Raw genomic sequence first — 16,871 nt, 5'->3', positions numbered from 1 at the left:
TCCCCCCTACAAAGAGGACCTGTCACTCATATGCTGTCACATAGGGCAAGAAAATCGTAAGTTAAAAAAAAAATAAAAATACACATTAAAGTTAAAAAAAATCTCCCCAAAAATTTTAGCCTCCCCACCCCCACATACACAGTCATTTCAGTTTCGGTTTTCGGCCACGTGCATTCTAAATTTTCGGTATCGGTTTCGGCACCAGAATTTAAATTTTGGTGCACCACTAATTTTCTTATTCTACAAAATATTCCAAGCACATCCACCCCTAATTGCCCTGTAATCTGTTTTTTCATTAAATAATTTCTTACTGTGTTTTGCTACTCCCTTGTAATATCTGCTGTAAAATCCTGAGCATCTCCTTTTCCTCCTCACTTCCCTTTGTTTGCAACAAACAGTGCACATTAGTTGCAGTCATGTGCACTGCTCTATGCAAACTAGAAATCCCGTAGCCCATTTTGGAAATGAGTAAGAGAGGGTGGCATACATACAGTGGGATCATGAAGAAAAAACGTAGCCATTACAATAGGAGGTCACAGCAACAAAAAAGAGGAATTTGGAGATGTGGAGGAGGCTGAAAGCAAAAGAATGCACTTTTTTGAGTTGAGATACTTGAATAATAATATATATTGAACTAGAAAAGATATAATTTCTGGGGAAATTGTGTGAAGTGTTCTTGTCTCCACCAGTAGTCTACAACTGGAGTGGGCGGAGTAACTGGGTGGAGTGGCTTGTCACTCAGCTGCCTGCTTACACACCTAGGTTCCTATGGCAACTCACTCTACAGCAAGGGCAGAGAAGAGCGGTTAAAAACAAACTGCTCCAACTTGCTCACTTCACTGGCGGTTGCCATCTTCAAATGGTTGTAGTTTAAAAATTATAAATCCTACCCCAAAGAGCTATTATATTGTGAGAATCACAAGACCCAGACCTACATTTTTATGCATAGTATGTCTCTGAAAGATTAAAAATGAAGGCACAGTTGCATTTTAGAAATTTCCCTTCAAATTTGAGGTGGCTAGAGTGGAGTTTCAATGAATGTCAATGGGTGGCCTGAGTTGCAAACAAATGGTCATATTGTGAAAACTATCAGGACTATGGCTTAGCCATGGACATTTGTAGTGCGAGCAGTGATAGCTGAAAGTTTTGATTTAAGATTTGTGTAGGTGGGCTTGAAAATGAGGGAGTGATGGCAGTTTAGAAATCATGTCCTGATTTTTCAGCTCACACTCTAGGTTTTGTCAGCTCCCACTCTAGTTTTGAACATTCTGCCATTCATTCCTATGGGACCAATTTCACCAAAAAAAGGCCGATATTTCGTGAACCATTCGGCAAAATGTTCCACAAAGTAATAGCACACCAATCGGGAACAATCCGCACGTTTCGGTATATTACTGTCTATGTAGTGTAAAAACTGTGGGAGTTAGGGTGGTAAATTTGGCTATAATAATAAGAATATATATGTGAGATGACAGTAAGTGGTCTTGCCATGCAAGAACACTTAATAATAATTTTTTTTTCAACCAGAATTTTGTATCATTATAACATGGACACATTCATTAATTTTTCTGTGATTAGTTTTGAAAACCTGTATTTGAAAACTGTTAACATAGGACTTTTCTTTTTGTTGCACAGGATTCCATCTTTACCACAAGCTGCCTACAATAGTCCCGGAGAGCTGTCTCCTTATCTTGGTTGGATTACTTCTTGGTGGGATTATATTTGCAGTAAATGAAAAGTCTCCTCCAGCGATGAAGACTGATGTCTTTTTCCTGTATCTTCTCCCTCCGATTGTGCTGGACGCAGGGTACTTTCTCCCCACACGCCCTTTCTTTGACAATGTGGGCACAATATTCTGGTACGCAGTGGTAGGAACACTTTGGAACGCCATTGGAATTGGGATATCGCTTTTTGGAATATGTCAAATAGAAGCCTTTGGCCTGTTAAACATTTCATTGCTACAGTGCTTACTATTTGGTAGCTTAATCTCGGCTGTAGATCCAGTCGCAGTTTTGGCTGTTTTTGAAAATATCCACGTCAATGAACAACTGTACATTTTAGTATTTGGGGAGTCCTTGTTGAATGATGCTATCACTGTGGTAAGTAAATTGATTTTGGATATCATTTTTTAGTTTTAGAACAGTATACAATTATGTTTTATAAAGGTTACATTTTTTGTATCTTTTCTGTATAGATTGGAGTCAGAGGGGGCACAAAAAAAGCTTCAGTGGTCAAGGGTAATAGCAGGCAATGTCTGCTTTTAGGTAGGATTTATACTTTTAAAGTGTAAAGTACAACAATCAGTGACAGCATGAGTAATGTAAAAATTGTGATAGCATTGTTTGTTGGAAAACCAGTCAAGGAGTCTAACAACTCATAAATGAGTGTTGCCTGTGGCTGCGGTGTATACACAACAAATGTAAAGTGTTGGAAATATGCAAGATAAATAGAAACCAATGAAATGCAAGCTGAAAAGTGAGAGCTCATGACATAAATATTTCCTTATTTTCCAAAAATAATCTATATACTGCGCTTGTGAAAATGATCCAACCAATTGTGAAATTCTATATTGTAACAGGCATAGGTATTGTAAAAATAATCCAAATCTTATACCAAAGATGCGAAAGTAACAAAAGAAATAATAAAATATACAATAAACAGTAAAACGTTACCAAAATAATGGGGTTTATTTACTAAAACTGCATGGTACAAAATCTGGTGCAGCTCTGTATAGAAACCAATCAGTTTCCAGGTTTTATTGTCAAAGCTTAATTGGACAAGCTGAAGTTAGAAGCTGATTGGCTACCATGCACGACTGCCCCAGATTCTGAATGCACCAATGTTAGTAAATATCCCCCAATGTGCTCAAAGTCCACTAAAGTTCATAACAGTATCAGTGCTCTGGGTGAAAATCCAATCAGTTGGACACAGGTGACACAAATCTTTCACCGGATTCCCAAAGGTGCACTCTCACCTGGTAGACTCACCTTCACTACAAAGGTCAAACTCGCATGAAGGCCACAGAATCTACAATTCTGCTAGATGGATTTATTCAGAATACAGCACACCGATCAGGATTTTGCTCCCCAATGCCTCCTATTGATCAGTGGTTCACATAGACTCAAGCACTAAGATCTCCTTTGTGCTTTCCTGTAAGTAGCTCGATAACCGTCTCAGCAGACTGGATGGTGATGGATGGAAGGAATTTTTTTCCCTGCAGGAGAAAATTGAATCATGCTTTGCTGTTTTTTTTTTGCCTTCCTCTGGATCCACTGTAGGTATAGGATTATAACTTTTTTTTTTTTTTAATGGTTGAACTGGATGGACTTTTGACTTTTTTTCAGCCAGACTAACTATGTAACTATGCAATACAGGCCACCAAATTCTCAAGCTGGATGATGATGGCTGTAGAATAGATCACACTGTGAGTTTCTGCACTGATACCACTTCTTCAGGGGTCAGACGACAGACAACATAGCACATTGCGGCTTCCCTCTCCAGCCTGCACCTCCCTTTCATGTCTTCTCCTGCATATCTCTCTCCCCACTGCAACCCTGCTTCTGCAGAAATGTTTGGGACCATTGAGACTGAACATAGCCACCCTCTAACACGAAGTCCAATCACAGCAGCAAAAAAGGGGAGTTTGGAAAGGCTTAAAATAATACAAAGTCTTTTTTTATTTTAAAGTAATACTAAAGCTTTTTTAATAACAAACATGTCATACTTACCTACTCTGTGTAATGGTTTTGGACAGAGCAGCTTTGATTCTTTTGTTCTCAGTGCTCCTGGCTGTTCCTCTTGACCATTGCCTCCAATGGTAAGCTGCTTGCTATGAGGACACTGGTATGTGCCAGCTCTCAAGCCCCGCACTATGCATCCATAGAGTGGAGGCGTGGTTTAGCCCCACCCCCACTTTCTCCTTATTGTCTCACTGGTTGTGATTGACAGCAGTTGGAGCCAATGGCTCCCACTTCTTTGTCTCAGCCAATGAGGAGAAAAAGATTCGGGACAGCCAAGGCTCTCAAGCGTATTGCTGGATTGAGAGGGGGCTTAGGTAAGTATTGGTAGGGCTGGGGATGCTGATGCATACAGAAGGTTTTTTTACCTTCTTGCATAGAATGCAAGAAGGTAAAAAAGCGTTTAGCCTTTACAACCACTTACATACATGAATTGATATTTTTAAACCAGAGTTTAGTATGGTTTTAATACTTGATTTTTCTGCAATACTTCCACTAGTTAACATACATAATCAGCTATTTGCACTATAGAGCTAAATGGTGTCCTTGGTACTTCATTCAAGGATTTAGCCTTCTGGCTGCAGCATACTAGTAGTGTCATGTATTAAGATATTATTAGGATATTGCATATCCTGCACAAGGTGACCTGCTGGTAGTACATTTTGAAGTACTAAAAAGATAACATGTAGACATAAGATGTATGATACGATAAAGGATCTACTATCAGGAACACTGTTGGAAAAAAAGTTCCTACATAAAATTTGTTGCAACACAATGCCAAACTTTTAGTGCTTTACATCTCAAAAGGAATGGCTTTCTAATACTCTTATACTAATATTACTGATAATACTGATCACACTGGATCTGCTTGGCCAACTTTGTCTATGTAAATGTATTTATTATTTTAAATCATTAGCTATTGTACTTACTTTTTTTTTAAGTAATGGATCATATCTGTATATAATTATAAGATGACTGTAATTTTCTGGCCTGAACATTCTATTGACCCTGTGTGTTACTATATCACAGAAAGGGGACATTACAGATTAAAATGATACCTCTTTAGATTTTTTGGAATTTTCATGCTAAAATATGATACTTATATATAAGGTCCCATGCATACTGGATTTGCCCATCTCTCCCAGGTGCCTTTCTTTATGGTAGCAGTGTTTTGGCAGAAAAAAAGCTTGACGTGAAAAAAAAAGTTAAACAGGTAAATGCGCATGTTTAGGCGCATCAAGTGCTTGGGCGTTAATTCATTTAACTGTCCAGAATAATAATTTATGAATTAACGCTCAAGCTCTAAACATGCCTAGTGTTAGCCTGGGTTCACATATGTGTGGTGCAGTATATCGCATGTGATTCGCACCGGAACCGCACTGCATTTCTGTGCAAATCACATGCGATTTGTGTGCGGTGCAATTGGAGCCATACATTTTATATGGCTCTATTCGCACCGCACCCACACCAAAAACGCGCAGGACCCTTTTTTTGTTCCGCACTAGAATCGGATCACATGGGTATTCACAGCTATGCAATCCGATTCTGCACATCGCACCGCGTTTTGTGGACCACTTTCAGGGTGTTGTTAACTTAACATACACACCCGCAGAGGTTCGCACCGGGGTGCAATTCTGATGCGGTGCATAATTTGCACAGAAAACGCTGCAAATTCCGCACTGCATCAATGTGAACCAGGGCTAAATGTGTGTTTAGACTCGTCAAGCGTTTTTTTTTCTGACAAAACTCTGCTGCTCCTATCAGTGGGGGTTTTTTTCTGCCTCTAAACTCCCTTGCATGTAAACTTCTCTAAACTCCTATGTGTGCATGGACACATCGGCTAATATGCAGCATTGTTCAGAGGCAGGAAAAAAAACACACCAGTCGCCCCTAAGAGTGGCATTAAAAACATCCAGTGTCCATGAGGCCTTAATATACAGGGAAGAGACGCTAAACATCAGCATAAAAGTTTATTTTGCTCCATGATCATGTATGGATCTGTTCCTCAGGTTTCAAATATCAGTTAAGCCAGCCATAGATGGATCGAAACCATCCCTTCTGAACCAGCCGAGATTCGATCCATCTATGGGCAGGCTGTTTGTACTACAGTCGATCCATCCATTGGTCCATCAGTGGACCTCAGTACAACCAGCTTGTTGGATTTTTTATATAGCTATAGCCACTAGCATTGATCATTGTGTTCTTCCAGCAGCTATAGCCGCCAGCAGTGATCATTGTGTTCTTCCGGTGGGGAAGACAGGGAACACAATAGGGCTAGGGGAGAATTTCCTCATCAACACTGACTGTGGTGGTGGGGAATCAAGAAATTTTCTTTCCTGCGACCTGTGGAGGAGGGAAAGAAAATTGCATAATCTATGGGTTGCTTTAGTCAATGTCAAAGTAACCTTTTTAATTTACCAGTATACATACAGATTTTTTTAGGATGGAGTGTTATGCATGACATACTTATAAAAAAAACTTTTTTTTGTATTATATCCAGAGATGTCCAATGCAAACTCACTTATACATGACCACTGCTCTTTGCGCCAGTAATAGTGCTGTAGATTATACACGATTGTTTGGTTAAATATTACCAATATTTTGCATGTCAGATCTCCTGTACAGTATTTGTCTAGTAAAGGATTTGTGCCAAGAATACTAAAGCACTACCAACTGTCAATATGTACACATTTAGCCAAAGGAAATAAAAAGTCTGTTGAGGATGATCTAGGAAATTCTGAATTTGCTGACCTCTTTATTTTACCTGTTATTATCTTCCCATTTATATGTGTTCTGTTCTGTAAATGGTTATCAGGGTAGTAGAAATGTGAAAAAAAAAGTTCACTAACTAAAACTTTAATTGTTGCATTCATCCAAAGTAGGTCCACATGTGTCCATGGTGTGCTTTATATTCACACATCATTACATGAAGCTGATTTACTAAAGAAGTTAAAAATCTTCAATGATCCCATTTTGTTGAGAGGACATTTCTGTTCACTTTGGATATCAAATCTTGTGCAGATGCTTTTTACGTGATTGGATAATTGACGTGAATATTCACACAATTTTTTGAGTAATGATTCTCAACTCTTTTAGTAAATCAGCCTAACTGTAGATAGTAGATATGTTTGGCCCACTTTAAAACATTCAATATAGTTTCCTTTTGCACTAGCTGTGCCTAATTCAGCCAAGCATTTGTGCCAATTTTGGAAACGTGCAACAAATTTAGGGACTGTAGTTCTAACTACTGTCGCTGTGGAATTACTACCAGTTTGGAGAATAGGAAACATTGGTAAAGTGTTACTAAACCCACAACAGTAAAATCAGTCTGTATACAGTGCCTTGAGAAAGTATTCATACCCGTTGAAATTTTCCACATTTTGTCATATTACAACCAAAAACGTAAATGTATTTTATTGGGATTTTATGTGATAGACCAACACAAAGTGACACATAATTGTGAAGAGGAAGGAAAATGAAAAATGGTCAAATTATTTTACAAATATCTGAAAAGTGTGGCGTGCATTTGTATTCAGCCCCCCTGAATCAATACTTTGTAGAACCACCTTTCGCTGCAATTACATCTGCAAGTCTTTTTGGCGATGTCTCTACCAGCTTTGCACATCTAGAGAGTGACATTTTTGCCCATTCTTCTTTGCACAATAGCTCAAGCTCTGTCAGATTGAATGGAGCGCATCTGTGAACAGCAATTTTCAAGTCTTGTCACAGATTCTCAATTGGATTTAGGTCTGGACTTTGACTGGGCTGTTATAACACATTAATATGCTTTGATCTAAACCATTCCACTGTAGCTCTGGCTGTATGTTTAGGGTCGTTGTCCTGCTGGAACGTGAACCTCTGCCCCAGTCTCAAGTCTTTTGCAGACTCTATCAGATTTTCTTCTAAGATTGCCCAGTATTTGGCTCCATCCATCTTCCCATCAACTCTGACCAGCTTCCCTGTCCTTGCTGAAGAAAAGCATCCCCACAACATGATTCTGCCACCACCATGTTTCATGTTAGGGATGGTATGTTCAGAGTGATGTGCAGTGTTAGTTTTCTGCCACACATAGCGGTTTGCTGTTAGGCCAAAGAGTTAAATTTTGATCTCTTCTGACCAGAGCACCTTCTTCCACATGTTTTCTATGTCCCCCACATGGCTTTTTGCAAACTGCAAATGGCTGTCTTTCAACAATGGCTTTCTTCTTCCCACTCTTCCATAAAGGCCAGATTTGTGGAGTGCATGACTGATAGTTGTCCTGTGGACAGATTCTCCCAACTGAGCTGTGGATCTCTGCAGCTCCTCCAGAGTTACCATGGGCCTCTTGACTGCTTCTCTGATTAATGCTCTCCTTGCCCAACCTGTCAGTTTAGGTGGGTGGCCATGTCTTGGTAGGTTTACAGTTGTGCCATACTCTTTCCATTTTTGGATGATGGATTGAACAGTGCTCCATGAGATATTCAGAGCTTGGGATATTTTTTTTATAACCTAACCCTGCTTTAACCTTCTCCACAACTTTATCCCTGATCTGTCTGGTGTGTTCCTTGGCCTTGATGATGCTTTTTGTTCACTAATGTTCTCTAACAAACGTCTGAGGGCTTCACAGAACAACTGTATTTACACTGAGATTAAATTATACACAAGTTGACTCTACGAATTAGGTGACTTCTGAAGGCAATTGGTTCCACTAGATTTTAGTTAGGGGTAGCAGAGTAATGGGGGCTGAACACAAATGCACGCCACACTTTTCAGATATTTATTTGTAAATAATTTTGAAAACCATTTCTCATTTTCCTTCCACTTCACAATTATGTGCTATGTTGGTCTATCATATTGAATCCCAATAAAATACATTTACGTTTTTGGTTGTAACATGACAAAATGTGGAAAATGTTAAGGGGTATAAATACTTTTTCAAGGCACTGTATGCAATAAAGCGTGCTTGTTATACTCATTGTGGAACCTAAGGGGTTAATCCTCTGCTTTGTGTAAAAAGGATGTTTAATCCTGTCTTCTCTGACCCTCCCCTTCTTCCAATGTCCCCAATCCATGTGCTGATAGAACAGAGCCTTGGGAGCAAACTGCACTTGCTCAGTTTGGTATGTATTTCTAGAAAGTTTTTCTTTTATTTTGGGAGGGTGCATGTGTTCACAGACCCAATCAGTGCTGCCCAGACAGAGGATCAGGGGTCCTGCAGCCTCATAGGAAATCAAGGTGAGAATGTAAACTCCTCCTACAAGCTTTAACCAGTGCTCTACCCGACAGTAATAGAAGCCACAAGACTTCTCTAACTGCTGATGAGAAAAGGTATTTAGCCATTTATATTTACTAAAATAATTGCACTTCCATGTTCTGTGTACTGTGGGAGACCAGATATAGTGAATGCAGGGTCCTGGGTTTAGTAACACCTTAAGGCCAACTCTGAGCTGGTAAACAGAAACATGGAGTTGGGGGTCAGTCCCTGCACAGCATATAACAGCACACCCATTTTAGCTGGATAGTGTGGACAAGTCCTTATCCCTTTAACGCCATGCCTCCTGGCCCTTTAAGAGGTTTATGATGCTGGGAGATGGGGTGGGTTTATATCATGTGACCACTGTGATTGCCTTTCACAGCGGTCACAAGATTGGAAAGCTTCCGATTGCAAGTAGGGATCGGGAGCTTTCCGTTAGGGTATGCAAATATGCGGCCTCTCAGCTTCAAGGACCACTCGCCGAGAGGCAGCATATTTGCGTACTTTTGAAGCAAAGGGGTTAACCTTGAAATACATGCAGTTAGTACATTTTATCTACTGAGCATTTCAGTTTTTCTTGCAGATATTAGATTGTTGAACCAGCCTGTCCCAGTGCCTTTTGTCAAGCATCTGATGATGTGAAACCCCTTGCAGCAGAACTATTCTCACTCATTGCTGGCTTCTTGGTGTCTCTTCACCTCTGTAATTCACACATGTGCAGTGTGAGTTGAAGCTCCGTTTTCACAGCTAATTGACAAAGTAGTTGTTCAGCAGGTCAGATCAGGTTTAGATCAGGTTCAGAATAGGTTTAGATAAGGATCACGTCAGGATTTTATCCAGTTCACAACTGGGGACATGTGCAATTCAGAAGCATTCCTATGGAAGTCAATGGGCCTGAATTTTCACCTGATTTGGACCGCACTGCTCAGAAATCAGACATGACTCTTTTTCAATCCGCACTGCCAGTGCACTGGACATATGTGAACAGGCACCATAGGAAGCAATGTTATCTCACATGTCATGTGAATTGGACGCAGTTCAAAACTTATCCAATTTGCATATACACTCACCCCTTTATTAGGTACACCTGTTCAATGGCTTGATAACACAAATTGCTAATCAGCCAATCACATGGCAGCAACTCAATGCATTTAGGCATCTAGACGTGGTGAACATGACTTGCTGAAATTCAAACAGAGCATCAGAAAGGGGAAGAAAGGAGATTTAAGTGACTTTGAAAGTGGTATAGTTGTTGATGCCAGACGGGCTGGTCTGAGTATTTAAAAAACTGCTGATATACTGGGCTTTTCACACACAACCATCTCTAGGGTTTACACAGAATGGTCTGAAAAAGAGAAAATATCCAGTGAGCAGTATGTGTGGATGAAAATGCCTTTTTGATGTCAGAGGTTAGAGGAGAATGTGCAGACAGGTTGCTGTGTCATTGAGATGGTAGGGTCAGAATTTTGCATAAACAACATGAAAGCATGGATCCTTCCATCAAATCAACGGTTCAGGCTGGTGGTGTAATGGTGTGGGGAATATTTTCTTGGCACTAGCAAGGTGTACCTAATAAAGTGGCCAGTGAGTGTATGTGAACCGGCTCTAAGTCTCATGTAAAAACAAAATCAAATAGGATTCTTGCAGTCACCAATAAAATAAAATTCAAACACATCTTGAGACGTTAAATGTCGTTGGTGATGCAATAAGCTGGGGGGAGAGGTAATTAGAGGCAGTTAGATCATAAAGGGCTGGTTGCATCGAATTACATAGAACTCAAATTAAGCAACCTATCACCAATTTATAAGTGAAGCACTTTGTAAACAATGAAGCTTTATACATACCTCTTCAAGTGGAGCTCCAGTCCCCTATCAGAAAATGAAAAGTCAGCAGCTACAAAAGCTGTAGCTGCTGACTTTTAATGAATGGTCACTCACCTATCCCGGGATCCAGTGCTGTGCTTGGCCTAGCCATTTTCACATTGTATCCTCTCCCCCGCGCCAGCAGCTTTTTTAAGCCGCAAGCTGTCACAGCCGGGTGGCCACTGCTCATGCATGAGCTGCACTGCACACTGTGATTGATCCCGCAGTCAACTGGAACCTGTCACATGTCCCAGAAGACTGTAGGGGAGGGGGGGAGAGGAGAACATCTGCTTCTGACCACCTAGGCCACAAGTGTCAAACACAAGGCCTGCGGGCTGAATCGGACCTCCAAGCCATTTCATGTGGCCCTTGCACCTCTCCTCTGGTCCTCCTCCAGACCCTGCACTTTCTGCTTTCCAGCTCTGCCACCAAATGGGGTGCACGGTGATGTTAGGGAGGGTACTGGATTCTTGACATCTGATGTAATGGGGGGTGGGGTGCTTTGGACATCTAGTCTTATAGATACAACCGGCCCTTTGAGGGCAACCATAGTGCTGATACGGCCCGCAATGAAATGGAGTTTGACATCCCTGACCTAGGCCATCAGAGTGTAAGCAGGAGTGAGTACCTTTCAAAATCAGGTACCCGCCCCCCTTCCTCCCCAAAATCTCCATTTCACAAACAGGATCGGGGGAGGAGGCCTTAAAGCGGAACTTCTCTTTAGGGTGGAGCTCTGCTTTCAGCAGTCTTTTCTTTCCCATAGAGATCGGGGCACTACTATTATCCAACACTTCTGGGCGTGCCAGATAATATATCTCCCTGCTGGGTGACCCTACAATACTACTGTGGCAACATAGCATAGGGGTCTGCTGGAGGATGCACAGCATTCAGCTGGGGATGCTATCCAACACACCGGGAAGTATTAGATAGTAGTGGCACCTGGGTCTCTTCAAGAGAGCGGAGTTTAACACACTGCATGTTGAAGAGGTAAGTTTAAAGGCCTGTTCACACCAGAACACCAGAAACCAGAGTTTTGTGTGCATTTCCCAGACCTCATTCAAAACACACTGGGTCTGCGATCTGCTGCAGGTGTCAATGTAATCCCAAACAAAGAATGCAAATGGGAGGAGCCAATTACGCTGTGACGTCACGCCGCTGGAGCATCGTGGAGCTCCAGCGGCCATATTTATATGTGGACGGTTAGTCCTGGCTAACTTTGATCTTATCGCTATTTTCTGTTGATGCATCGTTTTACCACTTTATCCCCCCATAAATAATTGTTTATAAATACTACACTATGGGCATATTTCTGTTTCTGAACTCCCTGAGGGAGTATTGAATTTCAGAAGCCCCACATCAGATCCATTTCCAGTAACCAGAGAGAGAGCCTCCTGCACAAGCTGAGAGCAGTACCTATCCAGCCCTTAAGGGGAACTCTGGCTGCCTTTTGGATCTACATTTAAAACCCCAGAATCCACTTGATGCACCATCCCATCCTCAGAGGGAAACTACTGCATTATCTACCCTACCCTGATGATATCTTGATGATATCTGGATTAATACTTATATGCGCAATTACATTGCACGTCTGGTGAGTGCACAATTTTTACCACAATTACTGCACAAGCACCGATTCATCAAGATTATACTGGCACCTTAGGAGCACTGGAGTCACTTTTTGAACTATTTATGATATATGCCTATATATGTTGTTTTTATACATTTATTAGTTTATGGACTTTTATTGATATTACTAATGATCTTAGCGCTGCACCGAATTGCATAGTACCACAGTACCATGCCATCAGGTTACAGTTTGTTTTTAAAAGTAGTGAATGCAGTACCTTTGGTGCCATCTGGTGCTATTTCAGCCTATTCATTGATTAGGCTGAAAATCGCTTTACAGTGAATAACACAGGAACCACACAGGAACATAGAGTACTTTTCTGGGGGATTCCAGTGTGATCCGGCATTAAAGATTTGTTTTTTTACAGGGGCTGCTCTTGTAAGTTCCTCAGCCTGGTGAAAGGGTCTCTTTAAGGTAAACCGAGTGAAGTCCATGACTTCAGCATAGTTACATTGTGTGCTGGATAACATCAGCAACTCATTGACTGCTTTCACTTTATGTACTTTATGTGCTGTGTTTCATTCACCATTGTATTCACTATATGAAACAAATAACCTTTTTTTTAATTTAAGAAAACATTTGTATAACTTTTTACCTTTCCTTTGCTGTGGTATGTTTTCATCACAATTCTAACAAGCAACAGTACATCACAGCAGTATAACGTAACCCTTTCTGGCTTCCCACTGTGTAGATTTCCTCGCTAAGCTCTGATCCTCGGGTCGTTTCCTTTGCTATTGTGTGGTGGACGACTTGTCAAAAATCTTGAAGCCCTTAGCCAAGCAATAATGTTTAAAAAGTATCATATGACCTTTATAAATGAATAGACACTATATTGCCAAAAGTATTGGGACACCCCTCCAAATCATTGGATTCAGGTGTTCCAATCACCTCCATGGCCACAGGTGTGTAAAATCAACACCTAGGCGTGTGTGAAAGAATGGGTCACTCTCAGGAGCTCAGTGAATTCAAGCGTGGTACCGTGATAGGTTGCCACCTGTGCAAGAAGTCCATCCGTGAAATTTCCTTGCTAATAAATATTCCACGGTCAACTGCTAGTGGTATTATAACAAAGTGGAAGCAGCTGGGAACAACAGAAACTCAGCTACAAAGTGGTAGGCCATGTAAAATGACAGAGCGGGGTCAGCGCATGCTGAAGCGCACAGTGCACAGACTGTCGCCAACTGTCTGCAGAGTCAATAGCTAAAGACCTCCAAACTTCATGTGGCCTTCAGATTAGCATAACAACAGTGCGTAGAGAGCTTCATGGAATGGGTTTCCATGGCCGAGCAGCTGCATCCAAGCCTTACATCACCAAGTGCAATGCAAAGCGTGGGATTGCTTGGTGTAAAGCACTGGACTCTTCTCATTCAACATCAGTGCCTGATCTCAAAATTGCACTTCTGGAAAAATGGTCCAACATTCCTAAATAGACACATTCCTAAACCTTGTGGACAGCCTTCCCAGAAGAGTTGAAGCTGTTATAGCTGCAAAGGGTGGGCCAACTCAATATTGAACCCTATGGACTAAGACTGGGATGCCATTAAAGTTCATGTGCGTGTAAAGGCAAGCGCCCCAATACTTTTGGCTATATAGTGTATATACATCCTTATTCTATGAATTTTTACCAATTTTGTGCGTTAAGCAGATCTTTTATATTCCAACTCCAGATTAAGATAAGGTGAACGTGGTATTCTGCCAGCTTCAGCCTATGATAAGATTAACACATAATAGTAGTAGAAAAGTCCATACTAAACATAACCTCTGTTCATTAGATAGGCAACCAGTATTTCTATGTTTCTATATCACTGGACAGAGCTGCTTGTAACCAGTCCTACCTGTTTCACACTGAAACTCTTAGCTTGAGAGAAGTTTCATTTGGCTCCCATCAGCATTTCCTTCTTAAGTTAATTTTTTTGTTCTATAATTGGATAACTGTAAAGGATCAGAGCAGTAGTGCAATTAGTGTTCTTCTTGCTGCTTGTAGTTTTTAATACCCAACAGATGAGACCTTGGTTACTTATTAGTCTCAATAGAGAAACTCTCTGCAAATTGACAAATCAAATCGCCATCCTACTTGCATTCTTTGCAGTTGTATTAAGTATATGTTCTCAAGCTACAGGAATGTGACTTACCTCCGGTTGAATTTATATACCCTCATAGGAATATGCAAGTATATGATGTGCTTACAGAGACTTTTTTTTAGCTTATACTGCTAAAACATGCCAATGGTCCTGGATGATACATTATAATATGTTCGATGACAAAATTCTGTGCAATATTACTGCACATAAGCCTATTTATTTAGCAGGGAACCATCTTCATTTGTACAAGCTGCACAACTGCTAGATTCTTTATTTTGTTTTCAAAAGAACTTTATTATTCACTGAGCATAACATATCGTCCTGACTGTCCTCCTCCTCAAGAGTCAGTGGAGTAGACATAGTCAACCTCTAGTGATACCATTTATGGGAATTTTTCCCTTGGTACCAAACACCGTTGAACATCGATAGAGTTAAACTTTCATACACCCAAGCATATACAGTAGGGCTAGGTCGAGTAGAAGGCAATTAAAGCTGAACCTTGAACTGAGTAACAGTTAGACCCTCTCTGTTGTTTTTGCTGTCTGTGCCCCATTCCTGGCCTGAGACCCATAAACAGAAACGAGTGCCACTCAAGGCAATGCAAAATTTCCCCTGCAGTCCAAAGCACAGATCAGATGCCGACATTCAAACAAACTCATTGAGGCTAGCTGAAACAGATCTGAAGACAGAAGGTGGAAACACCGCAAACCGGAACCCAGCCACTGTATAGAGAGGTAAACATATGACTTCAGCCTGAACTCCTCCTGGCTATGCTGCTCTGACATGTTTTTCTATGATTTAGCCCCGTTTTCAAGGCAAAATATGTCAGAGGAGGATAGCCAGGAGGCGTTCAGGCTGAAGTCGGATCTTTACCTCTCTATATAGTGGCTGGGTTCCAATGTGCAGCGTTTCAACCCATTCCTGGCCTGGTGAAAAGGGTCAGAGGCATATGGAACCTCTGTAAAGTGTTTACTGCTATTTGCGTCTTCTCAGTAACCCCCATTACTTTAATGTTTGGCCCTGGTGTCACAGGGATGCAGAAAAAAGAAAATTCCACCCAACTGGGTCAGACAGTAATACTAATGTGGAAGCTCTAACGCTTTACCTTTAATTAAAAATGTAAAAAAAATGTTTTCTTACCTAACAGAATATTTGTGGATTGTGAACACTATTCAGATGGTGTCATTTTTGGCAGTCAAACCAGCTCCCCTACTCTACAAATCAGTTATCCACCTTTAAAATTATATTAAAGGTTTGTTTAAAAAAAACAAAAAACAAACATGTTATACTTACCTGCTCTACGCACCGGTACTCCTGGCTCTTCCCCCTTGACTGGTGTTCTAGATAGCAAGCCACTTGCTATGGGGGCACTGGTGCATGCTCCCTCCCGAGCACCACTCAAAACGTCGATAAGACACATAAAGCCGTGGCATGGCCCCGCCCCCCACTCTTTCCTCATTGACTTACTGGCTGTGATTGACAGCAGTGGGAGCCAATAGCTTCTGCTGCTGTGTCTCAGCCAATGAGGAGATCGAGACCTGGGACAGCCGAGGGTCCTGTGCACTGCTGGTTCAAGAAGGGGGCTCAGGTGAGTATTGGGGGGGGGGGGGCTGTGGGGGCATCAGCACACACATATAATGCATGAAGGCAAAAAACTTTAAGCTTTTAGGGCCACTTTCAGCTCTGTATTTGGGCTTGGGGCCCATTCACACTAGCAACTGTGCGTTTACTGTGTGTTTTTGCATGCGCAGTGATGGGCATTTGACATTACACTCGCTTGCATATTCGGTGCATTTTTCCTAAGCTTGCATTCCCTTTGAAGTCAGTTCCGTCCTCTTTCTTTCTTGGGATTTTATGTGCATGGCACTGCATTGTGGTGCTTTTACATGCATTTGTGCGCATTTCTGAGTATTTGCAGTGCTGACAGTTGCAGTTTGCTGCATTCTTTTTTCACTGCATTGCACTGCACTGCGGTAGTGTGAGCTATACCCATAGAATGCTCTGGATTTTGGACTGTCTATGCAGTTGGAGGGCAGTCAAAAATGCATCCCATTGCATCTGGTGTGAATGGACCCTTAGAGGTATTTATTTGCCGCAAGTCTTAGCAAAGTACATCTCCCTGGACAAAGATCTGAGAATAGTGGTTGCCTCATTAAAAATTTCCAACCTACTTAAAAAACCTACTAGTACGCCAGAAGTTATTAGCATGCTAAGCAGTATTTTTGACATCTGAGCCAAAGAAATATGTAGTTATCGGATGACAGGCAATTACTCTCTATGGGTGCCTTTAGGTTTTAGTTTTTATTGTGATAATATTTTTGTGCATGCTTA

General features: G+C 41.2%; 1 protein-coding gene across 1 annotated transcript in view; it reads left to right on the top strand.

The window, feature by feature from the left end:
* Positions 1-16,871, top strand: part of LOC149459356 (sodium/hydrogen exchanger 2-like) — an 87,017-nt gene that overhangs the window by 25,551 nt on the left and 44,595 nt on the right. The window contains exon 2 of the mRNA XM_089681247.1: positions 1,636-2,099. Within this exon, the coding sequence (XP_089537373.1) occupies positions 1,636-2,099 (464 nt within the window). The remainder of the gene's footprint in view (positions 1-1,635; positions 2,100-16,871) is intronic.

Source organism: Staurois parvus, unplaced genomic scaffold, assembly GCF_062004578.1.
Source record: "Staurois parvus isolate SC_StPar_1 unplaced genomic scaffold, SC_StPar_1.0 ptg000262l, whole genome shotgun sequence".
Classification (NCBI taxonomy): domain Eukaryota; kingdom Metazoa; phylum Chordata; class Amphibia; order Anura; family Ranidae; genus Staurois; species Staurois parvus.
Note: the sequence above shows the minus strand (reverse complement) of the source record. Positions and strands in the feature narration are given on the sequence as shown.